General features: G+C 45.6%; 2 protein-coding genes across 8 annotated transcripts in view; both read right to left on the bottom strand.

Moving 5' to 3' along the window:
* Nucleotides 1-4,638, bottom strand: part of LOC149329855 (uncharacterized) — a 30,155-nt gene extending 25,517 nt beyond the window's left edge. For 4 of the 5 annotated variants that reach the window (XM_089560594.1, XM_089560596.1, XM_089560597.1 and 1 more), the window contains exons 1-2: nucleotides 4,484-4,638; nucleotides 752-989 (exon numbers count right to left, since the gene is read on the bottom strand). In XM_089560594.1, the coding sequence (XP_089416720.1) occupies nucleotides 752-985 (234 nt within the window). In that variant the 5' untranslated portion in view covers nucleotides 986-989; nucleotides 4,484-4,638. Of the gene's footprint in view, nucleotides 1-751; nucleotides 990-1,335; nucleotides 1,520-4,483 lie in introns of those variants that run through there. The other variant, XM_089560595.1, reaches the window with a different exon arrangement.
* A 1,348-nt stretch (nucleotides 4,639-5,986) lies between these two features.
* LOC149329854 (uncharacterized) lies at nucleotides 5,987-24,285 on the bottom strand. 3 transcript variants are annotated; one of them, XM_089560588.1, is made up of 15 exons: nucleotides 23,104-24,285; nucleotides 21,695-21,932; nucleotides 18,497-18,601; nucleotides 17,570-17,644; nucleotides 16,672-16,809; nucleotides 15,514-15,564; nucleotides 13,910-13,972; nucleotides 13,748-13,810; nucleotides 12,580-12,606; nucleotides 12,426-12,482; nucleotides 10,360-10,386; nucleotides 10,210-10,266; nucleotides 9,995-10,054; nucleotides 7,817-7,911; nucleotides 5,987-7,038 (listed from the first exon to the last, which is right to left on the bottom strand). In XM_089560588.1, the coding sequence occupies exons 2-15, from the start codon at nucleotides 21,926-21,928 to the stop codon at nucleotides 6,495-6,497; spliced, it is 1,596 nt and encodes a 531-aa protein (XP_089416714.1). In that variant the 5' UTR covers nucleotides 21,929-21,932; nucleotides 23,104-24,285; the 3' UTR covers nucleotides 5,987-6,494. The 3 variants fall into 3 exon arrangements, with proteins under 3 accessions (XP_089416714.1, XP_089416715.1, XP_089416716.1); XM_089560589.1 differs by lacking the exon at nucleotides 18,497-18,601; XM_089560590.1 differs by lacking the exon at nucleotides 23,104-24,285 and having other exon boundaries at nucleotides 18,497-18,572; nucleotides 21,695-21,831.
* Nucleotides 24,286-26,074: the final 1,789 nt, after the last annotated feature.

Raw genomic sequence — 26,074 nt, 5'->3', positions numbered from 1 at the left:
AGAAAGTAGGGAACCTGGAAACAGAAACAGGGCAAACCAAGTATAAAGCATAACAGGCTACGAGTAAACAAGTAGAGCACTAATCAAAGAGAACATTAATCTATATTCCAAGCAGCGCCTTAAACAACAACAAAAAAAAACCTCGGAGACCAGGATTACTCCATGCAAGGAATCAATGCGCGGAAAACGTGTTTCTGTAACAGGCGCGTTAGCCGAGCAATTGCAGTTTTCTGGACAAAAATGGCTTTCAGTCTAGAGCAACCTTCGACGCCTTTAGACAATGAATATGAGGTTCATATAATGACGGAATAACCACTCATTTGTACCCACCCAAGCGCAGCCAAAGGGATACAAAGGGAAGGCATACAGCTTCCTCAGAAACTTTGTAGTTAAAGAACAATTCGTCCTGCTCCCGCGTTCGAACCCAGCACCACTGCTTCAGCGGACAATCGCTCTACGCTCACCGGCACGGCAAGCTTGTGGTAGGGCGAGAGCAAATCGATCAATAACTCGAAGTGAGGAGAGAATTACTCGCTTATTACAAATCTACTCCGGCTTGGGAGATTCCATTACACATTTGACCTGGATGTTCTCATCATCATATACATCGACATATAAAAGGTGTTCTTCGCCTTCTGGTTCCTAGCCGGAGCACAATGTTACGTAGCAGCTTCAAGTCCATGAAAGTTTAGATTCGAATCAATTAAAGAAAAAAAAATCCCGGTAAGACTGGGACAAAGTTGTTCCTCACTTGTGAGACGTGGCATTGCCTTTCGCACGTGGGGCACTCAAACATATCCCCGTTGCTGCACATCTTCATGCAGGAAGTGCAGTATCCATGAGCCTCGAGATCTCTGTGCAGCATGGCCGACACATTGTCGCACTGTGCGCACACAGCATTTGACGGTAAGTCATCGCAGAAGGCCACAACTTGATCTTCGGGGATATCGGGTGCGAAACCACGGACCAGCACCTTGGTTGGCATGATTCTGCAAATATTTCGACACATAAGTGCGCCAGAACTTTACTGTTTGAGATAGGCGTACAAGCTAAAGCGTTATAAACTTGATATCTGTAGTTCCGCGGGAAGCGGACCAATAAACATTTTGTGCTGTGACGACTACTTGATCTCCAGTAAAATTGACAGCAAAGAAGAAATTACTCAGGAGGCAGTCTATGGAGGTGCTTTCCGGTCAGCGTTCTTTTCAAGATAAACTATGTTTCATAGACCTTTTATCGCAGTCGGCTAAGCTTTGAAGCGATTACTTACAAAACACGTCTGTCTCTGCGTGAATCAATGCCCCCCTTAACAAACAGAAAAAAGTAAAAACGAACCTTGCTGACTAGAAAGATCCGGCTGGAAGAAATGCACTAACATATTCCATTCTCTTTTCAGAGCATCCAAAGAGACAGGTATTCTATCATGCTATCAGCTGCACTTGCAAATGCATGGCTGTTTATCTGCTATCCAGTAGAGCCTAGGATTTTATTGGTGAATTGCAGGGCATTCTGCACGCGGGACACTGGCCTGTTCCACGATTTTCGGCATCTGCAGAGGTGAACATATAAAACCAGGCGCAAAGCAGCCCTTATAAAATGGTCTTTAGACTCTCTATAGATTTCTGATAGACAGTTACCTTCCTATACATATTTACTTTTGTCTGCTCATACTCTACTGACTACTACTACAAGTGTGTAAAGTCTACTACAAGCCTACTGCAAGTGTGTAGCTATATATCTATAGATTGTCTACAGCAGTTGTATTACCTAAAAACTATACTATACAATTTGTCTATACATTGTCTATAAATTGTAAAAAACAAAATTCTATGGACAATACAGACTTTTCAAATAATTTCTTTACAAGAGAGGCCCATGCAGACCTTTGTAGATGTGCACCTGTACAGCGGTGTGGTAGGAAAGAGAAAAATGAATGGACGTTGGGACACCAGAACTGGAAAACCAAACATGTATCAAATAATACATTCCTTTCATGAAAAAAGAAACTGTAGGAATTTTCGTTATAGTGCATTGCGATTTGGTGAATCACAGAAGAGTGCGGGCTAAAGATGAGAGAAGAAGGCCTCTACCTGAACTGTTGTACAGTATCGCAGGAGAGCCATTTTAAGATTACCCCGGGAAACTTGTGTCATTCGCAAAAGTCTTCTCCGCCCCTCTCACACAACATGCATTTAACAGTTTGGGCCTCTCTCGATAGGAGTAATTTTTACTGCGGAGGAATTTTTCAGTGACCACGTACAACACCAAACGCCGACATCATTTAGCCTTGAAGGAGGCGGTCTCCATGTGAAAAACTCCATTCGTAGTCAATCCGAATGTTTATACTGTGCACCACGTGACTGCAGCGGGGGCAGTGATAGCGACACGGCGCTCAAGTGCTGAGAGAGCCATAGCCCTCAAAACTAACCAGTGCGAAGGCGCAATGCTAGATCAGCCGCCTTTGGCTGAAAGCTAATTTTGCCAGGCATTTTAGGATGTTTAGTAGCCACTGGGTTCGAAGAAGCAAAATTAAAAACACAGGAAGGCCTCATGCTATAAACAGGATTGGCAAAGATGCCTGATTCAAACATGTCATCGCGAGAGTATGCAGTGCGCTTGAGCATGGAACCCTCCATGAGTTCCACCAAATATTAACGGAGTGCAGTTCACGTTTCGATCCACTAGACTTTCCACTCCTTAGCTACGTACGAGGTGTGTTAATGTGCGATAGGAAAGTTCAACTGTGGTGAGAAATCGATAACATGAGCAGCATATGTGTGTGCTCTAAACGACGCAACGACGCGCCATATGCCCTGTTTTCTCAAGACTTCGTGATGATTAGGGGGTTTAGCCATTCAGAGACACGCTTGTAGTCGATCGTGTGGTAGACACGGAGTTTCGTCGTGCTACAGACTGGGCACGTTTTGATCTAAATTAAATGAAGTAAAAACTATGGCCTAGGTTTTAGTGCTTGTGCAGTAGGAACAAGACATATTTATTAATGCGAAACATTACTAGGCTATGTCAACACCGGAAGTGTCCGCAAAACGTGGGCGCGAAATTTGGACGCAAAATATGTGCACAGAAAGTGTCGCCTGATGTGACGTCATCAGCTGGTGGCACCAGCAGTCATGACCCAATGTTTGTGACACTTGGTACAAAAATGGTGCATAGCGTCTTGGTCGTACGAGTCATGTGCCATGACTCACAGACATTGTCATAGAAAAGGTGCTTAGTTAAGGTCACGAAAAGCACTGCCATAGGCCAGAAAATGGGTCACAAAATGGGTCACAAAAAGTTGGTTGAGGTGTCCACCAAGATGTCGAGATATGAGAGCTACTGCGCCCTTTATTTTCCCCCAAAACGTTTCCTTTCCTCAAAACACATGCTTTCGAATTCCTTCACGTAAGCTGACTTAACTGCCCTCAGAATTTTTTTATAAACAGAACTGATTCACATAATCAAGATTGCGGTCATACGCAGCATAACGTATCTGACAGAGCTATAGGGCTTAAATTTGAATGCTGCACACAGGAGAAGCAAGAACAACGACAGTTGTGCCGACAGGCGTCGCGGAACTAAAAGCAGATGTGTTTTTATTCTCTAGTACAGTGGCGAACACACGATATGACTCGTCCACCGGAATAATCGAGAAGACGCCTTTGCCAGATAAGTCACGCGTAGCGTTGAACACGATAATACGCCGACACTGAAGGTGTGCCTGTACTTCAAGCTGTCTGCTTCTGCACAAGGCTAAAAATAATTTCGAGGCGTACCGAAAGTACGAACGTTATCAAGTTTCACCACGAACGGACTTCATGCTTGATGCTTTGAATGTTTCCTACAGGATTCCAACGTATACAGGTTTCACCAACAAATTGTGCTCGCATTAGCGCATGTCACTGGTTGCTGACAACAGAAGCAAGGCAGCAGTGGTGAGCGTTTTATTTTTTGCCAAAAAAGATTAAAAAAAGACACGAACCACGCAAGCAGGTCCTCCTCAGTATCGCGAATACACACGGCTGAGCTTCACGAGGCGTGTTTTAACGGCAATACGCTATATTTAAGTAACGACGCATCGGTGCGCTTTGCTATTCAGGAAAGAAAGCAAGTAGATTTCGCGAGGCCTAATGCATAGTGGGGACGAAACTAGCCTTCACTGGTGTCTAGAAACCCGACATCGCGTTTAAGATACGGTTGAAATGGCGACAGGACTGCCCCGCGATTCATTAAACACACCAGTTTTTAGGAAGAGTTGTGGCCAATGCTTGAATAATGAGGTATGCACTCAAAGGTGGTTGGGTGGCAATGGCTGCATCCTACGCTTACAAAAAGATGACGTGAAAACTCGGCGTACTAAAAGGGTTCGTCGCTCACGACGTTGCTGACAGATAGGTATTTCCGATTTAAACAAGCAAAGTACAAGTCTGAAGGAAGCATACGAATGTTGAGTTTTGACAGAGTTAAGAAGAAAACAACATACCTTCTTCTTGAGATCCAACCGCTGCGTCGAGCCTAACAGCGGAACTACCGAGGCCCGATACGAGCCGGCGGTTTCTATAGCGACGAATGATAAGCTCCCGGGAGATCTTTTCTGTTTTATTTTTCTGTCCTTTTGCACGCACACTCAACAGCGCTCGCAGCGAAAATATACCAGAGAGGACGACCGCTTATCAGGGCCGGGTCGCGAAGCGACCGAGGTGTGTGTATTACATGGTAGCGCAATGAAGGACGGAACGCTTGGCAAAGCCTATCGCCAGCGACATCAATTGGAAGCGCGCGTGAAAAGACGCCAATGAAGTGCAGCGGCTCTGACAAACTGCTTAGAGAAAACAATATTTCGTGCTATTAAATTATGCGACTTAGTAGTTATAGCGGTTTAATATCTTTTGCTTAGAAAAGAGCGCCTCACGCATGTTTTAGTAATATTTATTATAACTTCTTTCTAGCGCCCTCTCTTGGCCTTGTAGACCCGGCAAGTCGCTTAGCGGACTTAGCGCGCGAAAACCTTTTTTGCGTTGCGTGGTGGCGCGGTTCAGATTTGTCGTCGTGTTGCGTTTTGCAAGCGTCTGCGTGTGGAGTGTTAAGGTTTAGTTCACGTGCAAAAAAAAAAGTTGTTAGGCGAGCTCTCCAGTGCATGTGGAAAACATAGCGGAGTACCGGCGTGGATTTTGGAAGCCGAAAGCTTGAAGGAATCATGCAGGGTCCTGCTAGAATTGTCTCGTCCTACTGAGCTACCTCACGCACCTCATCCCGGCATGCATCGCGTAGACGTAGGCCATGGATGTTATGAATAAGGCCAAAGCGTGTTATGCGCCGCGCACATGTTCGGCATTCGAATGTCGTCAATTCCCCCCCCCCCCCCCCCCCTTTTCAGGAAAACAAACAAAAACAAAAAACAAAGCACCGTACCTCCTTCGTGAGACCCGAGCACTGCACGAGCATAACAGCGGAACTGCTGAGGCCCGATAGAAGCCGCTGGTTTCTATAGCAACGGATGATAAGCTCCCGGGAGATCTTTTTGTTGTTTTTTCTTTCTTTCTGCGCGCACTCAACAGTTCAGAAGAGCGTGCGCTCGTGAACTGTTGTGTTTCTTTCTGTGTCCTGTCTAAGTTGTTACGCATTCCACCTATATACACTCAACAGCGTTCGCAGAGAAGAGAGACCGGAGAGAAAGGACGCTCATCTGTTGACGACCGCAGAGTGACGAATGGGCCATGTACTGCGTGGTAGCGCAAGAAAGGAGGAAAGGCTTGCAAAAGCCGACTGCCAGCGACATCAATGTGAAAGCACGACTGAAAACATTTCATAGTAGTGCTGCGACTTGGACTATCTACACAAAAAAAAGTATTATAATCTAAAATGATAAAGTATAGCATTAAATCCTTGCACATAAATTAATGCGATTTAGTATTTTTTCTTAACAAGCAACGCGAAATATTAGTTTTGGTAACAATATTAAGAATTGCTTCTAGAGTTATCCCCTGGTCATGTACACCCGGCATACCTCTTGGTGTACGGAACGAGGTCCGTGCGGAAACCTATTTGCACGCGGGGAGGCAATGGCGGCAGTTGAGTTTTGTCGTCGTGTTCCGTTTTGCAAATGTCTGCGTAAGTTGCTACAAAAGACATTTAGGCTTCCGCTCTTGCCCAAGCGTATCGTACCGGTCGGTCGTTGGCCCATAATGCGTCATTAGCTCGTGAAAGTCAGTCGCCGAGCGTTTATTGTTCACCGGTTTTTGTACATGACACGCAGGGGAGGGCAGTGTTTCCTCACTGGGGTTGTAACTTGTAGCTCGCCAGGAACATAAGGCACCCTGCATGCTGCCCTGATTGTGGAGAAGATTATTATTCATCCCCCTTTGTAAACGGCAACATAAAAATCGGAGGACAAGGACAACTCTTTCTTTAGCTTGGAAAACAGGAAAGAGACAATGAAAACAAATACCATTTGGGCATCAAAAATAAATCAAAGATCAGACCACTGAATTCAGTCACGGTATTTGTTGAAAGTTCTCGTCATACGCTAATCGTCGAGGTGGTCTCCGTAGTCTTGTAGACCTCCGAGGAGTCACCGGTGACTCGGAACATGTCGGCGCAATGCTCGGCGTGAAAGTTGAGTTTTGCGGCACGACTGGGTCGTGCCGTGCCCACGTAGGGGCAGCGCAAGCTAGGAAATTGTCTTCGTAGTCGTAACGAGAGCTGCTGAGGCGAAAAGGTTCTGGATATGGGTCGGGTGGGAACAACTCTAGATGCTCGCGATAGTTGCGTCGCAACATCTGTTCGTATGCCGTCTCGACTGCATAAGAGCTTAGCTGACTAGACGACCGCAGAACCTGAGGCTTGCTTGCCGATGGACTGTCTTCAATTCTGAACATGTCGCCGTAGAGCGGTGAGTTTGGCCCTCTTGAGTGGTCTTTTTGCTGGTTCATGTCAACCAGCTGGCTTTGTTCAATCTGCACGGCTGGCAGCGTTGTTTGCTGTGAGCGCCCTTGCAAAGTCCCTGTTGATGCTCGGCCGCATTCCACTCGAGTTGACCTGTAGGCAAGAACACCACGACATAAGTTTTGCTTGGCTTCATTGGCTTTGTTCAAGTTTTTTCGTTTCCATTAACCACTTGTGCCCTTTTTTCTTGGCGAGTTCGTTGGAGCGGGGAAAATGTGGGCTGGAAGTTACGTGTTTAAAATTGTAGGCCTTTGAAAATATTGCAAATTATCTACTTGAAAACTGAGATCCATTGACAGTGCATACCTCTATAGGTATGCCATATCTAGAAGGTATGGCACATGTTGCATCCACAGGCGCTTTCGCTGAAGTGTTTGCGAGCTGTTGGACTAAGGGAGAGTTGAAGAGGGCATAATATAAGTACGACGGATATCTGTTGTTGAAAATTGCATAGCCGTCGAGGTATCATGGTTAGCCTGGTATCAGACGCATAATCAAAGGCTGCTGTGGCAACCTGTAAGCGTATTTTTTGGCATGCAGCACATGCTTGTACAAACGTCTAGATATCAGTGTTCATCCCGTGCTAGTATACCAGGTGCCATGCCCTTTATTTGCATTTATTAATTCCCACGTGACCTTCAAGAATTCTTGCCAACATTTCTCGCTTCATACTGGCCGGAATGACGATATGTAAGCCTAACAAGGGGACTCTCGCTTCCGATAGCTTAGTGGCGGAAGACATCAGCGGCCCTTCAGTTAGCTCGCCCTTCTCCAGGTGTCCTAGAACAGTGACAAGCTGCCTGTTGTTCAGTGTCTCGGAGGCCAGTTTTTTCCACGTGGCATCGGTGGTGAGGGAACGGACTACACTTACTGCGTATCCTTCGACGTCGTCGTTGTAGCCGGCGTGATCTGCTGAGCCCGTGACGAAGCCTCTTGACAGCTTGTCCGCCAGAAGAAATTGTTTTCCTTGAACATAGCGCATTTAAATGTCATAGCGTAACAGGCGAAAAAAAAATCGCTGGGGATACAGATTATGATACGCCATGTACCTAGAACTCATTAAACAGTGTGACTTCTGTCAGCGTCAACTCGAACACCAGTAAAACAAATCACCCGCGTACAGAAAAGCGAGATTTTCGTTGAAGAAAACCAACCCCGTTTAAATTTGTTATCTAGGAGCTATTCTTCGTTTTCGCGCTGGCGTTTTAGGTATCTTGTTGGCGTCTGTCTATTACGGTTGATGGCACATTTCTTGTCCGTAAGCGTGACCTTTTATAGTACGCCACGGTTTTCTTTGCAGGCGTTCCGCTCAAGTTCGTTTACTCTCATCATGGTCTCTGCTTGAGGACTGCACGGAAACTGAATGTAGGAAGGTCACATTCTTACTTTTCAACATTTGATTCCTTTTTATGAATCGACGCATCTGGTTTAGGGGTTAACGTCCCAAAGCGAGTCAGGCTATGAGGGACGCCGTAGTGACGGGCTCCAGATAATTTCGATCACCTTGGGTTCTTTAACTAGCACTGACATCGCACAGTACACGAGCCTCTAGAATTCCGCCTTCAACGAAATGCGGCCGCGTCTTTCGGGTCAGCAGCCGAGCGCCACACCCACTCAGTCGCCGCGGCGGGGGGTGAGTCGATAAAGCACTGCGTTCGGAGCTACACAGCTTCCATGGGCGTCAGTAATTTTTTGCTTTTGATATTTTTTAAAAAATTTTGAAAATTGTGTGGTCTCAGCTCTTGGTGAAAACACATGATATGGGTAGCAACTGTGTCTTAAAAGGGACCTCCAAAGTGACGCCTAGTTCGCTCCATATGCGCTGGTAGTTCCCCTGACGCTTGCACCCGGTCTGACGGAGACGTAAGTCAAGACATCGATGTTAAAATCATCGATTGCAGTGGATGGTCGCTCCTTTTTTTTTTCTCAACATGGACTGATCTCGTTTTCTTGAATCAATTGTCTATAGATACAAATGTAGGACGAGTCGGCACACGACGGCCTTATGTTGGGCAGCATGCATAAACCCCGAATGCCAGCTCCACGTGCATTTGTGTGCTAAGATAAGCGGTCACAATGCCGCCTTTCTCGGCAACGGAGTACTGGAGTTGCGTTGGGGCAGTCATTCTCACAATATTGACGCTGCGACGTTAAATTTTTGGTGCTTGAATAGGCGAGGTGACACTTCCGCACATTCAAATTATTTGAAACACTGATGCTGAAATGGCCGTGTCGCATGCACACCACCAAAACAAGCACCTCAAGAGCAAACGTCAATGGCTTTTGTTAAACTGTCACTAGAAACCACAAACCCCGCCGCAGTGTCTCAGTGGTTACGGCGCTCGGCTGCTGGCCCAAAAGACGCGGGTTCGATCCCGGCCGCGGCGGCTAGAATTTCTTTGGAGGAGAAATTCTAGAGGCCCGGGTACGGTGTGATGTCAGTGCACGTTAAAGAACCCCAGGTGGTCGACACTACCAGAGTCCTTCACTACGGCGTCCCTCATAGCCTGAGTCGCATTGGGACGTTAAACCCCAATAAACCAAACGAACTAGAAACAAAAAGGAAGACCGCTTAATAACATACATGCCGCCACTGCCGTGCAAGCAGTCCTCGCTTCGTGAAGAAAACTTTTCTTGGTCTGGTGCACTTTTTAACAAGCAATGATTATACGCGAACCGTAGTTAAAACTGGTGATTTAACGAACGTATGATGACGCCTAGCACCTTGCCCGTCTGATAGCCAGACGAAAAATTGCAGAGGCTAAGAAAAAGAAAAGTGCTGACAGTAGCTCTCAGGACTCCCAGAATTATCAGCCACGTGGCTTGCAATGACTATCCTTTTTCTTGTGCCGAGTGAGGAAGTAAAAGATTACGCAGCGCCCACTTTAGGCTGAGTGTGGACACGTTATCAGCGGATAACCTATTGCAACATTATCCTCGTCAAAGTTATTTCTGTAAACGTTATCTTCACAATTCCCCGCAGAAAAGGATAATGTTGCAGTTCATCGGTGTCAGTGCCACCAGCGAAAAACGAGGCTGTTAGCCTTACCTGCATATTTGAGGTCATTTGTTTTATCACCTCGTGGTGACTGTCGCATTGAGCTTGAATCTGCAAAGCATATACTCAAATTAAAGGCACGTGTTTGCTACCGCACAGGCTTGCAACTAACTACGTGCATCTTGCACAAATATCATTGAAAGAAGCGTATGCAGGCACCTAGCCACCAACATAAGCATCACGAAGGAAAAAAAATGATATCTTACGTTCTTCATGTCAATTTGATGCGAAAGTACAGTTTGAGTGAGTAGTTCATTTTCGTCCTGTGAAATTCAAGGCAGTAATGAGGAACTCGAAGTGTCAAAGAAGAGATTGCAACTAAGTTGCCATAGTTCACTTTGTCGCTAGTAACTCACTTGTTTCTGAGAGAGGGTTTCTTTCAACTGCAAAAAAGACAAAAAAATTAAAGTTTGCCTTTGGCTATTGCAAAGCAATGACCAGCTCTTGACTTCCTACCAGTACATGGTGCTTTTTGCGCGCCCCTAAGAATTCTAAACTTGTTGGTGCACATCCGCTGTTTCTTCGCCAGTAAGCAGAAGGGTAAATGAAATCTGTGTGTAGGGGGAACAACCATGTCTAAAGGAAATAATGGTATCAGCGCTTTAACATGCAAGAAAGCTGCTATGGTAAGTGAGCAACTTTTCTACACTGGCGACTGACGGGAGATTTGAAAAGGTGTTCTCGTGAACTAGTTATTCCAACCTCTCCGTACTCGCGTAAGCAACGCGTTGAATTGCGTGCTCTATGCTCAACTGCATACTCCCAAGCTCTGCCGCAAACCCTTTGAGTGGCAGGGAGCTATCGTCGGATACAACTCAGGAACGCAATGGCTTTTCCTTGTCAAAGCACTCCTTCCCATCCAATGGCGTCTGCCGTTTCTGACGACCCTGCTATCGCGCAGGGAGCGGCGCCACAATGGAGAGAGGGGTCTACCCTCGACCATAGAAGGAAAGGATTATCCCCTTTCATCTACCGCTCCCTGCTTTGTCACACTAGCAGTGTCATGAGAATCGGCCGACGCCATTGGCTGGAAAGAGGTCCTTTGACGGGAAAAAGCCGCTGCCTTGTAAGTTGGCTCTAACTCTAAAACAAGTACTGCTGTTACTCTAATTCTTGTCCGCATTTTGACTGTCGCGCCTAGCCTAGCAGTGTACTCACCAGTGCTGGCGTTCTACAGAGATGCACGCCTCACTCTCACGACAGAGATTTGTACATATGAGCTGTTTTATGCACGTAATTTTCTCACTTTTTTGGTTACTAATGAATCCAAGGAACTCTGCGGAAGGCACTCTACTCAAGACAGTTATTGCAAGACGGATGATCATGCACAGTCAACTGAAATCCGCCCAGTGCGCTACCAATTCACCGCACAGTCGGGCCAATTCAGTAAACGCAAAACGGCTGATCGTTCACAACAACCCCTGGCCTCCAAACATACCTGAACTCTACGTCGCTTTTTGCTTGCTACCCATGTGCACATTGCCTCTTTTTTTACTACTTCCCTCACCCACGCGATGTAAAGAATGGAAGAGCCTTTACTGCGCTTTTATTTATGTCTATCCAAACACGCAATGTTAAGGGTTCCTTTAAAATCGATTGATAAGGTATAATGTCCCAAAGCAATTCGGGCTATAAGGGATGCCGTAGCCAAAGGCTCCCGACAATTTCGACCATCTGGGAAGCTTTAACGTGCACTGACATCGCCCAGTACTCGGAGCTCTAGCATTTCACCTGCCTCAAATTGCGACCTCGGCTGCTGAGAGAGAAACCGTCTCTTTCGGCTGGTCAGCAGCCGAGAAGCACGGCCACTCAGCCACCGCGGCGGCAAATGTGAAAGTGTAGCTCGTGTTAGGGAATTCAGCATTGGGCTAAGTGTTTTGTGGATAAGGTAGCTTAACAGGACGCTGAGGAAAAAAAAGCTGGCCTGTGTCGTTAGGGTACCGCGTGCGAATCGCAAAGAGTACGTCGCCGTCACCGGCTGATTTCGCAAGTAAAATGCCTACCTCAACACCGATTTTCACGCATGGATCCAAGAGTCTATGCTATGCCACCATTCACTCCGGTGCCATGGTATCTTATCCTTTTCGGTAAGGATGTTCCTAATTTTATTAACTGGCGCTAGTAGTTTTATGTTCAGCTTTTAGCCTACAAATGCATCTTTTGCAGCCGGGCAAACATCAACAAAGAAAGAAAGACCAAGTGAGCAAATATTTACTGAGAAAAATAATTGCGTGGTGATTTGTGAGAATTCCTCAAGGGGTACGTTAGGGTTTCCAGCGCCCTAAATCAAACGTACCAAGGTTTAGGCAGTTTCAACAGGCAATAAAGGATGTTCTAAGCTTGTTTACTGAACTGTTTATTGAAGTAAAAGCATCAATGTAGAAGGCATAAGCAAACAGTAAGCAAAACTGACAAGTCTTACTTTCTCCACGTCACCTTGAGTCGAGCGTAATCTCACAGATAACTGTTGAATTTTTTCCTGCAACGAGCATGGCAATAATGAGCGGTGAGAAGGAACAGAAGAGACGTCGCAATTAATTTCGCACACAAAATTCAGTGCGTCATTTGAGACTCACATCTTTTTGAGAAAGTTCCACTTTTAGCTGAAAAAGAAAGAGAAAGACAGAAATAAACATAAAAAGTGACCGCTGAAATATTAAGGCAAGGCATGCTATGCTTGCTAGACTGAAATGATGAGTTTTTACGCACTCGTAAAAGTTTGGCAGTATTAATGGCGCACTAAGGCACAGGTGATGATAATTTCATCAGAGCAGCAAACGGCACATCGGAAAAGGGCTGACAGGGGTAATTATGCCCCATTTTCAACAACTCCTCAGCAAATGTCAAGAGCTCAATAATTATGCCTTAGGGGGCAAAACAGAAACACATGGATAGGATAGGATAGGAAAACTTTTAATGTCCAACAGAAAGAGGGTAGCCAGAGGGCTACCCGCCTAGACGACGACATGGAATTATTTTTTAGAAGGCACTATGACTTTAAACGTTTGTCTCCAATACGATTAACCCATTAAAAGTGCTTGATTTGCCGTGAACCACTATCTGATCCGCGGATCAAAGTGCGTTAAGTTCGCTACACCGAAGCAAATGCATAAGTAGAAATTTTTAGCATAGTATGTTTGGATCAGTGAAAATAAAACAACGTGCAGCATAATATTGTCAAACAAACTACTTTCGTGGCATTCCAACTCCATAATTAAGATAAGAGTGTGCCCAGTGATTGAACAGTAACTTGTGTTCCAGCAGGAACCGAGAGCGAGTTTTTTCGTTCTGCGAATCCGAAGAGCGCGTTTCAATGGGCGATAGCAATTGATATATCCTAAGTTATGATTGGACCCCACGGATATTGTGCTCCTTCCCGGATTCACGGACACGCTCTGAATTACTGATTGCAATATGCCATTACATAATGTTTACTGATTACGGACTGACGCCTTAAAGAGGAGCTCGAACCGGGTAGAGGCTGCCTTGAGCTACGCCTTGGAGTTGGCTTTGATGCTCGCAAATAGTTTAACTCTTCTCGAAACATTTACTTAATGTTAGGTGGAAAATTTGCTCATAAAGGTCATATGTATTTGTTACTCTCATCAACTTTCAGTAAAGTAGGCTTCGGGGTCTGAGGAGCCTTATTCTATGAAAAAGAAAACAAAGACACGTTGCCAAACGAAGATTGGGGTGGACTACTAAGCAAGCGAATAACTATGCCCAGCAGCCCATTCAGCTTACCTTTGCTATTTCGTTTTTCTGAACATTGATCTGAGACTGGGATGCCTTACGGTAGAGATGAAGCTGCAAAAAAAAAAAAGAGGCGGATATGGCTTTAACACACAGTACGTTTTCAGCCTTTCGAAAAATTAGAGAACCGCACGAAGCCCTCCATCCACCCACCTCTTCAATTTCAGTTTTCAGATAACGAATCTCGGACAGAGTTTCTTTCATGAACTCAACCAGCTGAAAAATGGAAGAAGAGGGCTGCGTCAGTATTGAGAATGAAAGTGAGACTCTGACTTTGAAAGAATGTATGCAAATGTAGCAGGCCTAGCTGAACGGGGGCTGATGAATATCTCAGAGCCGAACAAGGAGGCCGCAGAGGGGTATTCGTTATATGTAAACAAAGCGTGGTGTTGAAAACGTCTGTTTTGCTGACGTTTCATAGAAGTTTTTTTATACCTATAGCTGTAGCTCTTTGGCTGGTTTCATGTAAGCTGCATTCACAGAGCAGGTAATTTGGAATGTACGAGGGATTAACAATGTAAGGCGGTGAAAATGGGTTGTATTTAAAGGGTTTCGTCTCCTAAAGTTACATGGGCGATATGGATGCTTAATGATGGGCTTCGGTTTAATTTACACCAAATGTTGTACTTGAAGTGCAATGTTATCGCACAATACAAGGGCGCCTTGTTTTTTAACTCGCTCGAAACGCGGTAACCGCTATATATACCGGGATCAAACTGGCATCGTAGCGCTGAGCAGTTGAGCACCTTAACCCTTCGCCCACTACGCAGGGGTAACTGTTACAGGAAGGTAACACTAATGGATTGCTGCTTGCTTATGAGGTTGTAACCAATATTTTCTTCTTTTGATGAGCGAAACCCCCCAAAGAACCTGAAATGATCACCGCTGATGTTATGCGCAACACTAGAGTCCAAATCAGATGCCACACAGCCTTTTATGCATCATTTTGCTTGAGGAAACGCAGGACTAAACAGAAGCGAACAGGGTGAGAGCATACAGTAGCCCATTTAAAGCGATGATTTAGTCATTTTATCTTACCTGATGCTGTGGGGTACGAACAAAATGGCAAATTATACCCAACAATTCTGGACACAAAAATTTTGAGTGGGAAACCCTTTATGAACGCAATTTTTTATATAATGGAAGATTTCACTATAGCACTCAATATATCCGCAGACCACCCAACGGGAGTCTTGTATTTTTTTTTGCTATTAACGTTTATGCTATCGTCAAAACCTTTCCCCATTGGTTTTCTATGGCAGTCTTAACTGTTCGATGTGATCGAAGGAAACACTTTAAAAGAAAGATTTTGGTGCATGTTAGGATAATCGCCATTAACTTCAATATTTCCATGGGAGTATCGTACAATTTTTGGTTTTAAAATTTTTGTTTGGGAATGTTGGACATGAAAAAGGTTTGGGTTGGTTTTGGTTCATTTTGTCATACGCTATGGGCAAAGAAATATGGTGACAGCGTTCTGGTTTTGCACGTTCTTCCTTTTCGCATACTGGTTTTTCGCGGTTGGTGCCTCGAGAAAAAGAGAACAAAATGAACTTGAATCGGTGAGTTGTTTACATGTGGCTGGAGCTCATAAATAGCATCCTAATTATTTGTGAATATTGCCATCGTGTCCAGAACCAATCAAAAGTCAACTACAGGTGTCCACTGAGGCAGCAAGACCCATTCTGGAGAAGAAATTATGCAAGGCCCAGTGCGAAGAGGAAATTATGCGTCTGAACTCATCTAGAAGCACTTACTTCTCGGGACGGAACATTTTGATTGGGAAGCGTGGAATCTTTCGAAGGTTTCTGGAAGGACAGAGAAGAGTATTAATGATTACGCAGTAAAGCAGCAACCTGCGATTGTAAGCACCAGATGCCTATATAACTCGCTGACGACAACCGCGCGATGGCTTTTCGCGGGAAACGTAGCGCCAGCTCCAAAAATACGGCTGCAGTATGAGGTTCGTAGATTTCAACGCCCGCTAGTGGCAAGAGGGCCATGAGGCATGCATTAAGTACTTCTAGCTAAGAGGGCCTCTCTTCAGCCCAAACTGTATGTCTTTATAGAAACGTTTGCGTCGCACTGTGGTTATCGGCACCCACTGAATGCGCTGAAGGAAGAAACAAGGAAAAGTGAGGACCAGCTTAATTTTGAGTTCATTCGACATGCCTTAGCATACCCTTGGAATTCCGTGATCGCCAATTGTTAAAACTAGTGGGCAATCATCTCCACCAGGTAAACATGCAGCTCTTCATACTTGTAGTCTTTCTCACCTTTGTTTTACTGCAATTTCGAGCCGAAGCGTTGTTGTTAAACTACTCAAACAGGGGATGCGTACGCGTGGGTAAGAGCGGGGTTTCAGGAATGAAGGGGAGAAAAAGCTTTTGTAGCGTTCCCGGCAGTCGGGAAGCCACTGGCTTGATCGAGCCTGAAGGAATAAATGGTAGATGGGCATCCTTTTTCCTCCTCTCAGTAAGGAAGCGAGAACTTCCCAAGTACTGCAGAAGTTTTTGTCTTCTAATACCGTTGCCATGACAGTGATACGATCCTTCGGTTGGATTTACTCTGGCGTCTATTAGGGAAATTGATACGGAAGTCTGAACTTGCTGGACAGTGGCATATATGGAAGTTTTTTATCCCGGCCCTGGTCTGGTGATGATAACGACATTTCGTGGGAAACGACGCGATGTGTACTCAATAAGTCCATAACAACTGACGCTGCCAAAGCGCTCTGAGAAGGGTCGATTGCATCGAGAAAGCTGTCCAAAAGACTGTCGATAATGGCCACTGCCTCGCAAGTTCGGACCTCACCTCCTTTGAGTTCCTTTCTGTTTCTCATGACACCCTTTGTTGCGAGAGGCTTCTATATAAACGGACTACTCAGGACAAAGAATGGATAAGGCTGCACCTACCTTAGTGCTGAGAAACTGTTGCTTCGGTGTTGGTTGGGGCTTTCGGATAGCTTTGCAGTCTTTGACATGCGGGCCGACGAGTCTCTTCGTGAACTCTTCATGACAATAGGGGCATTTAGTCATCTTCAATGAAGAAAACTGTAAAGACGCCGTGGAGAAAATAAATAAGGAAAATTGTATTTACAAAATAGCTTTGTCGATTGGCAATGAGTAGTACGCGTTTCCGGTTTAAAAAGCAGATATAGAGCCAATATCTTAAAAAAAAAACGAATCAAGCTACAAGATTAGCAAGCAATGATCGCATACGACTAAAGCTTTTGTGCCGAAAACTGATGTTTAGCACGAGGGAACCTTACTCACGTGTCAGGCGCCATGACCAAGCGTCTAAGTACTTTTGTGTTTCTGAGCATAACTATATAAAGCAGTCCGAAAAAAGATAAGCGCAGGTCGAATCCAGTACCCCTGTACTTGGCTTAGTAAGGACACAGCAGAAGTTCGCGGAAATTATCTGGGCGGGTGTTTTTCGCTTTCTTGTGACCAAAACATTAGAGCGAATTTAGTACCTAAGCAGAGGCACAAAGACGAGTTTTCATTTTACAGTCAGATGAATAACTAGTAAGTGAAAGCAAGCAACTGTTTATACGAGATCCCATCGGTGTTAACCGGACTTTCCTGGCCTGCACGTTAAAATAAAATGCTTTCTGCGCCGATGTCATTTGAATACGCCGGGAAAAGTCGCCCTGTTTTTGTAATAAGCAGCTTTCGACTGCATTCTGTTGCTCACTTAACTATCCTCTGCAAACTCTTCCACTGCAGTATAGTTTAGTTGTCATATCAATACAAAAACTAACTGCTAAATAAAGTGTTAGTGGCAGAAGAAAAATACGGATGGCGTTACCAAAAGAGGAGCCGGCTGGTCACTGTCGGCCGGAGCGTTAGCAGTCTGGCCGCAGGAGCATCGCCTAAGATGGGCCTAGGAGGAGAATTAAAAGAAATGTTATCAGCAGCAGGAAAATGCTACTTCAGTGGAGTGTGAAAAAATGCACACAAAATTTAAACAAATTTAAATAGATCTTATTAAAACCATTAAAACTACCTGTTGGGCGAGTTGGTAGTTCATATTGAATTAGAAATATTATTAAAACCAGTTAAATTATGGAGGACAAACTGTCTGAAGTAAATTATAAAACGCCATTTTCAAACTGCGCGAAACAACGGGGACAGAGGAAATTGGGCAGGCATACAAAACTCCTTTGTACAGTCTATTGACTGTTGATAGAGTTTTGGCTTTGAAGTCTATAGACTGGCTATATACAAATCTTAGCGAATAGTCTATAGCCATTATAAATCCTATAGACAGTCTACAGACAATGTGTAGACTTATGGCCATATATTTTAGAAGGCTTTTGTCTATGGACAGTCTATAGACTGTGAATAGACACCAAGAATTATCTATAGGAGGGTGCAGAGTTTAGAAGAAGTCAACAGACTGTCTATACACCACTTTCATAAGAGAACGTACATACACAGAGCGCACTGTGTCCTCCTTCCGCTGTTTTCGTTGTTTTGCTTAGTTCGAAAATCAATTAAATGCACCATGTATAACCCGCTAGAAGACACTTATAAAACGGCAGTTTGAAATTAGAAAATAGGTGCCGGGAAAATGAGGGATACGAATATTTCACATGTGAGGTGCTTGCAGAGAACTTATTTCTGGGATAGTTTCGAGCAAACATCGCAGTGTTTGTCTGACGCATACCGCAAAAAAAGAGGAGACAAATTCAAAGCACAGAAAAATCTGCGCCAAGAAACCTTATATACGTACCTTGAGAGCACTGAAAGTTATTTGTACAGGATTTCCAGGAGCGGCGTTGGGGCAAAAAACTTTCATCGTTTTGATTCTGTCCCGGGGAGATCGATCTACAATAAGCTTGAGCATAAGAAAAATACGTAGAAATCAGAAACATTTACATATCGTGGGGACATTGGAGTATATAATAAAGTTCAGATTACTGCGTATAATGAAAACAATTTTTTTTTGTGGTAAGAAACTTTCTCACCACTAACGCAGGAACGGTCCATCAGCGGTTTAGGGTTGTTTTTTTTGCAACTGCCGGGCTAACAGAATTTTATTACTAGGCACGCTGAAGTAAGAAGATCGTAATTTGATAAAAAACAGGGAATTTTTTTTTTTCAGAATCCCCAACGTTTGGAAGCGTCAAGCGGAAGCAGTGTGCGTTTATTTTGGGTTTAGGCGGTTGAGTATTTTATTTATTCGCGTTAAGACGCCGCAAATATAGCGACAGCGCCAAGAGGATTGCCAAATGGGACTCGGCTCTAAATAGGCAGAAGGGTGCATTCGCTGGAACTTCTAAATACACGTGGCTGGTGGGCTCGCGGTTGTCAAACGGCCAGGGAGCGGTGTGGCAAAGAGGCCCTGTGTGCGGGGTTTGGAAGGCTTGCAAGCGCGTTTATAGCTTCTTCGAATCACAAGTGTGGTTGGTGCCTTGAACTTAGTAATTTGGATCGATGTGCACGGGCCCGCGTTGAGAGTTAGGCGCAAATAAAAAAAAAAGCATTGCAACAATTTATTTAATAGTTCACCAGTCTGCGGCTCTCTTAATTAGGTGGCGTAATCTTGCATCGGCGAAATTGTTAGGAGAAACCCTCGCTGTCTGCTGACACACCTACCAGGCTTAAATTGCCAGCTGAGGCTGCATGCAATCATCATATATCCCCGATATTTCACTAGAGTGTTTTACCCGACAATTTCTGTCAGCTCACCGCCATAATGTATCGGTAGCCGAGTAATGCAAGTGATTGAAAGACACAGCGGCTCCGGTCAAAATATAGCACTCGCCCGGAAACTGCATAGGGAAGCTGCAGCTAGACATGCTCGCAGTTGTTTTCGGGACCTTTATGATATACTTTTCCCGCCACTGCCACGTGATAGCGAAAACAAAGACAAAAAGCTCGCTGCAATTTGGACAATGCTTGCCAGCGGCTGTTTCCTTGCAAATAAGATTGCGATCCCGCTTCACTTCATGAATCACGTAGGCTGCATCAACCAATGAAAACACCTATACGTGCTTAAGTTGCTTTTCGTGCAGAGAAATACATGCTATCCTAACTGTATAAAGAATGAAGCAGCTTAGCAGAATTTTTTCTACACGATTTAGCTATGTTTGTCATGCGAAGAAAAAAACTGATATCTGTCATACAAAGAAAAAAATTGAGGGACACGTAGGCTTTGCCGTTAAGGGTATGACATGAACAGCGGTTCCTCTTGCCCATGCAAACACGGAAACTGTTTCTCCTTTCACAATCACAACAATTATGCAAAAGACCACACAAGACATGCATCTAAAGCCCCACTTTAACCAAAGCCGTACGCACCTGTCCGCGTGGCGTTGCGGTATTGTGTCTGACTCGCAACTCGAATTATCGAGGGACAGGGATTTCTGATGCACCGCTGGTGTGGCTGGCGCCATCTATGGGAGCCTCTTGTAAATGGTTGTTCCTAAGTTTTCGGCCACGCCGCCGGCAACGCCGACACCGGCTTTCCTGCGCCACGGGGCCTTTATGCTTTCGAGTAATATAATGTTAAGTAAATAATAAATGACGTAAACTTGGCCTTGGATAACCGTATCACTTCCACGCACTTTAAAATATGGCATGCTACCACCACCACCACCACCACCACCACCACCACCACCACCACCACCACCACCACCACCACCACCAACAACAACAACAACAACAACAACAACAACAACAACAACAACAACAACAACAACAACAACAACAAAAAGGATTTCCTTGCTCGCGAAAAAGCCGGTCGGCGCCCCGTGCGCACCAAGGATCCGGCCGATAATTAATTTCGGACAGGAAGCTGGGCGATTCGGTTTGCATTTGCGAAACTCCAACAGCGCGAGGAGGAACCCAAATACAGGGCAAGCGCCATGTTTGCGTTGCCTCGTTCTTGATCGCCGTCATTCGCGCTTTTCCAGTATGGCGATAATTACGCGCGCCGCTAAATCTGTTTTTTTTTTGCAGTTCTAATCACACTGTACTGATGAATGTATCGGCGATGGAGCGTAGCTGCTTCCGTGTTACGAAATCTCAGCTGCATATAACTAGAGACAGCGTCAGGGCTGAGACTTTGAGATTTTCGACCGCGGCCTAGTGTTGCAGAGGTATTTATCTACGTGAAACCTATCCAGGCACACTTAATTTTCTTTTCCTACTTGTACGTGCAGCTCACAATGACCAGCTGCTCAATACACGCTGCCTGTGTAGCACGACGGCATGATGCAGCCGCACAGTTCCTCCAGTAGCTGCGGTAGGCACGGCGGGCGGAACCTGTTTTGCCTAGCGTACGAAAGTCGCTACTGACATCAGCGCCACCGCAACTTCGTGGCGTCGCGGCTTGAAGTAGGTGTATACAGTGTTTCCAATACTTTCTGTACATAAGATGTCCATCGGTCAGAGGGCTACTAGCGATAAAAGAGCTGTTATTTACGGGCCTAATGGGAAAGTTTTTCTTTTAACGTGTGGAGACGATGCCAACAAGAAAGAATGAAACCTGGAAGCAGCATAACGGTAAACTATTTATAAAGCACTGCAGGCTGCGAGTAAACAAGAAGGGCACTAATCAAAGAGAATGCTAACCTATATTTCAAGCAACGTCTCAAACAGAAAACCTTCTGAGTCCAAGATTCCGCCTTACAATGTATCAATGCCCGGGCAGCGTATTCCTGTAACGTGTGCGTAAGCCGTGCGCTCGCAGGTTTCTGAACAAATGTGGCTTTCAATCTAGAGCAATCTTTGGCATCTTTATACTATGAGTAGGACGTTCATACCTTCATATAACTTCATATATAGAAGGTGTTCTTCGTGTTTTGATTCCTAGCCGGAGCACAATGTCGCGTAGTAGCTTCAAGTCCACGAGAGTTTAGTGCTCTGAAGCGAATCATTGAAAGAAAAAAAAAATCCCGGCAAGACAGACAAACTTGTTCCTCACCTGTGAGACGTGGAATTTCCTTTCGCACGTAGGGCACTCAAAGATATCCCCGTCGCTGCACATCTTCATGCAGGAAGTGCAGTGTAAATGACCCTTGGGATCTCTGTGCAACAAGGCCGACACATTGTAGCACTGTGCGCACACAGCATTTGACGGTAAGTCATCGCAGAAGGCCACAACTTGATCTTCGGGGATATCGGGTGCGAAACCACGGACCAGCACCTTGGTTGGCATGATCCTGCAAATATTTCGACATATAAGTGCGCCGAAACTTTACTGTTTGAGATAGGTGTACAAGGTGAAGTGTTATAAACTCGATTCTTGTACTTTCGCGCGAAGTGGTCAAACATTTTGTTCTGTGACGACTACTTGATGTGGAGCAAAATCGGCAGTAGAGGACAAGAACTGGGCGGCTGTATTTGGAAGTGATTTCTTCTCAGCGTCCATTCAAAAATAATAAATGCTTTAGAGCCCTTCTATCGCATTCTGCTAGACCTTAAAATGGCCACTTTCAAAACATGCCTGACTCTATGTGCTTCAATGCTCCTATTAAACAACAGACAAAGGTAAAAAGAAACCTTGCTGTCTGTAGAAATATCCTACCGGAAGGAATGCAGTGCCATATTTCACTCCTCCTTTTGGAGCACTCAAAGAGCAGCCGAACACATTTTGGCCACCAAGCGCAAAAATACATGTACTCCCCAGAGGATTAAAGGCAAAGCAACTTCTGCAGTGCACGTAACTCGTCGAAACTGCCAAAATTTGTTGGGCCGGAGCGCTGAGGGAAACCGGGTTTTCGAAATTCTAAAAACTGATATGCGTATTGCTTACCGCGAGCTACACGCCTCTCAATAATTAACGAGCCTAACAGAAATAGTTGAAAAGAAATAGTTGAATTCAACACTAGTTAACCAGCCTTCTAGTTAGCACGTATTGGTTGTATGGTTGTATTGTGATGTGCTTTATCCCTGACAGTGCAATGTCGAAAAAAGTGCTCTTTTAACCTGAAAATCCTATTTTTAAAAATTGTGTAAAATTTTAGCTGAAACAACTTGTATAGCAGGGACGAAACTGACCTTGACTGGTTTATGCAAGCGTTGGGTCGTGTTTAGGAAGCGGTCGAGCTGGCGACACGACTGCCGCGATACATTCAATACACCACTTTTTAGGATTGGTTGTGATCAATGCTAGCATCGTGAGATGCAACAAAATGTGGTTGGGTAGCGTGGTTGGCAAACACTGCATCCTACGCTTGCAACACGGTTACGTGAGAACTCAACGCACAAACAGGGTCCGTCGCTCACGGCGTTGCTGAGAGATACATAGTCGTGATTGAACTAGAAAAGTACAAGACTGAAGGAAGCATGCGGATTTTGAGTTTTGACCGACGGAAGAAAATGTCGACGTACCTTCCTCTTGAGACCCAAGCGCTGCGTCGAGCGTAACCGAGAAACTACCGGGGGCCCGATAGGAAGCCGGCGGTTTCTATAGCGACGAATGATAAGCTCGCGGGAGATCTTTTTTTTTCTGTCCTTTCGCAGGCACATTCAGCAGCGTTCGCAGCGAAAACTGACGGGAGAGAACGAGCTTTTATCAGCTCTCGCTCGCAAAGCGACCCAGGATCATGTACTGCATGGTAACGCAAGAAAGGACCTAACGCGTGGAAAAACCTATTGCCAGCGACATCAACTTGAAAGCGCGCATGGAGGAAGGAAAGAACTAAGGAGAGGCCCTGACGTCATTTTTGTGAAGCCACCCCGAAACCGGAAGTCTGCTCGGCTTTCCTCACTATCTTCCTTCTCCACCGAGCTACGGGGCGGGTTACGCGCGCGGCTGGCAAGCGCTTCGTAAAAGAAAGGTATCAAAAAAAGCGCGCCGCTCGCCGCTACACTCCTGCACCTCCCTCCCCGCAAACACGCACCTAGACACAGACCGGCACACAGGTGTGGTGAACCTTTTCCGACGCCAGGCGAAGAAAGACGACATTGCGCGCCGCTTATAGCTCAGCTGACCATCCTCCTCCTCGGGCTACCGTACAGAGGGCAAAACGCATGTCTAGAACGACCAAACTGTGTGTTCCTCAGCTCCCAAAGCCGATACGACCAGGAAGGCAAAAAAATGGCGATGGAGTCCTGTGAGTTTAACTGCACATGCTTACATACAGGCTATTTTTAACCAAATGTTATCGCTAGATATCGCGTGTTCCTCGCGAAACTCGCCCGCAATATGTTCTAGACAAGCGTTTTGCCCTCTGTACACCCGCCGTGTCGCCTTCGAAACGCAGCTCAGCATCTCCGAGAGCGGCTTCATGTTTCTGTGCTGTTTGGTGAGGTGCGAAAGTTCGCTGATCAAAACAATCAACAACCAAAACAATCTTCGCGTGTCGAAGCGCGGTTCCGGAGTGCCATCTTTTCGCGAGATTCATTTCAATGCATCGATCGCTCCGCGTAACGACACCAAGTTTGACGAACAAAATATCAAATGAGCGGTTATTTGCTGCATTAAAAAGCAATCCTAGATGCGTGCGTAACGTCACGACGCCAGGCATGTAGACTTTAACACGCAAGGCCGAACACACCGTGCCGAAAGCCCGTCCACCGCCACCGAGAAACACTCCGGGCCCCTAGCAACAACGACGCTAACGACGCCGTACGCCGTTGCTAGTGGCCCGACTTTTTAAGCCTAAATTTTGACGTCACTTCCGCCACATTCTTGTCAATGCATTGCGAATACGAAGGGCCTCTCCTTAGTTTTTCTTCCTCCATGAAAGCGCGATTCAAAAGGCACCAAATTGCTGCTACTCTGAAAAACCACTTGCAGATATAATGTTTTAATAATAATGGTTAACTTGATTGAGCAATTATCGTGATTTAATATTTTGTGCCTAAAAAAATAACGCCTCATATTTGTTTTCCGTACAAATATTATAACTTGTTTCTAGCGCCCTCTCTTGGTTTCGTCAGAGCGCTTAGCGTGTGAAACATGAAGGTAGGAAGACTCACGAGAGGCCTTCGCTATCAGAGTGTCGTGCCTCGTCAGTGCTTGTGTCTCGTCTCCCCTTTCTGCGTCCTTCGTGAAGTTTGCGCTGTTTTCGTTGCGCCTCAAAACGTGTCCGAAGTCACGCGCTTTTGCAAGGTCTACTGGGAGTCTTTGGCCGCCCGGTGCCGCTAGTAGTAGCGCTGGGCGCAGCGGCGTCGTCTGCTGCATTGTCCGCTGCGTATGAGCAAGTGCGCTGAGACGGCGGCCAAGTAGAAGGGGGGGGGGGGGGGGGGCGTGGTAGAATGGTTCACGGATGGAAGTTCTTCGGATACGTATAATGGGCGAATTCCCAGATATTCCGAATTGGTCATTGTCGACTTTACGATATATCTCAGGGAGTCCTCCTACCACTTCCTGCGCAGTGGTGCAGCGCTTAAGCAATGCGCCACTGGCTTCCAATAGCAGGTGCTGCCATCGGTGGGACTTGTTTTCCTTGGGTTTGGAGACACAGGTCTTCACGAAACAATCTCTCGCGACCAATCATCGCGACCAACCACCTGCCACGGTGGGCAGTTTCCTCACCATCCGATGGGTACGTAGCCAAGTACGGATACATATGTCGGCTCAAGAATTTACCGGGGACCGCATAAACAGACAGACAACGGCTTTTAAGTTGAGTGCAAGCCTTACTGCTAACTCACTAACAAGGCGGAAGCCTTTCCTGGCGCACTGTTTGGCATTGACTGCGAGACTGTTCGTGCTGTACTAGTGCTTTATTTGACTACACGCTTTGACTACCCATTACCACTACACACTTTGACTGCCGACTTTGATTGCTTCTGCAGCACGACTCTCTTTCTGCTTGGATGATTTCGGTTGTATCCATGGCTCTGTTCGCAGTAATGAGGTACTATGAATGTGGTCACCCACGGACGCCTTACGCCCCTGTCGGAGCGGACGACAAGTATTTCATTAGTTGTCATGTGCTCCAAAAGGGGGCGCTAGGAATCCGTGGGTGACCTCAATACTTTGAATCCGCGCACTCTGGCGTCATAAATATTTCGACCAACCGAAAAGCGTGACACCTCTGCTGACAACCTTCTGTCGACAACGACGAGGCATTAAAGGCTTTCGCCTTAAAAGGAGCGGAGTAGAATTAGGCAAAAATAGTGCAGATTCCATTGGCCCGGCCAGATGGCTTTCCTTGTGCTTCTTTTGCAAGATGGATGACGAATATGTTTCGCTTCTGCACAGTTGGTGAGAGAAGGGAGGAGGAGAAAGGCTTACTATCGTGGTGCAAACAAAACCCCTTAACCCCAATTTGGAACAAAAATGGTTGCAACTGTGCAATGAAGTTGCAAAACTAGGCATCGTTGTGCATGTGAGATGTACATCATCTCT

This window comes from Amblyomma mixtum, chromosome 9, assembly GCF_055824585.1.
Source record: "Amblyomma mixtum isolate Tamu chromosome 9, ASM5582458v1, whole genome shotgun sequence".
Classification (NCBI taxonomy): Eukaryota; Metazoa; Arthropoda; class Arachnida; order Ixodida; family Ixodidae; genus Amblyomma; species Amblyomma mixtum.
This window is presented reverse-complemented; position numbering and strand designations above follow the sequence as displayed.

Coding starts and splice junctions, on each gene's coding strand:
- LOC149329854 (XM_089560588.1), bottom strand. CDS start 21,928: ATGCCAACCAAGGTGCTGGTCCGTGGTTTCGCACCCGATATCCCCGAA. Junction 13,973..15,513: donor AAAATGTTCCGTCCCGAGAA/GTAAGTGCTTCT, acceptor TCCATTTTTCAG/CTGGTTGAGTTCATGAAAGA. Junction 12,607..13,747: donor AGAAAAACGAAATAGCAAAG/GTAAGCTGAATG, acceptor TTTCTTTTTCAG/CTAAAAGTGGAACTTTCTCA.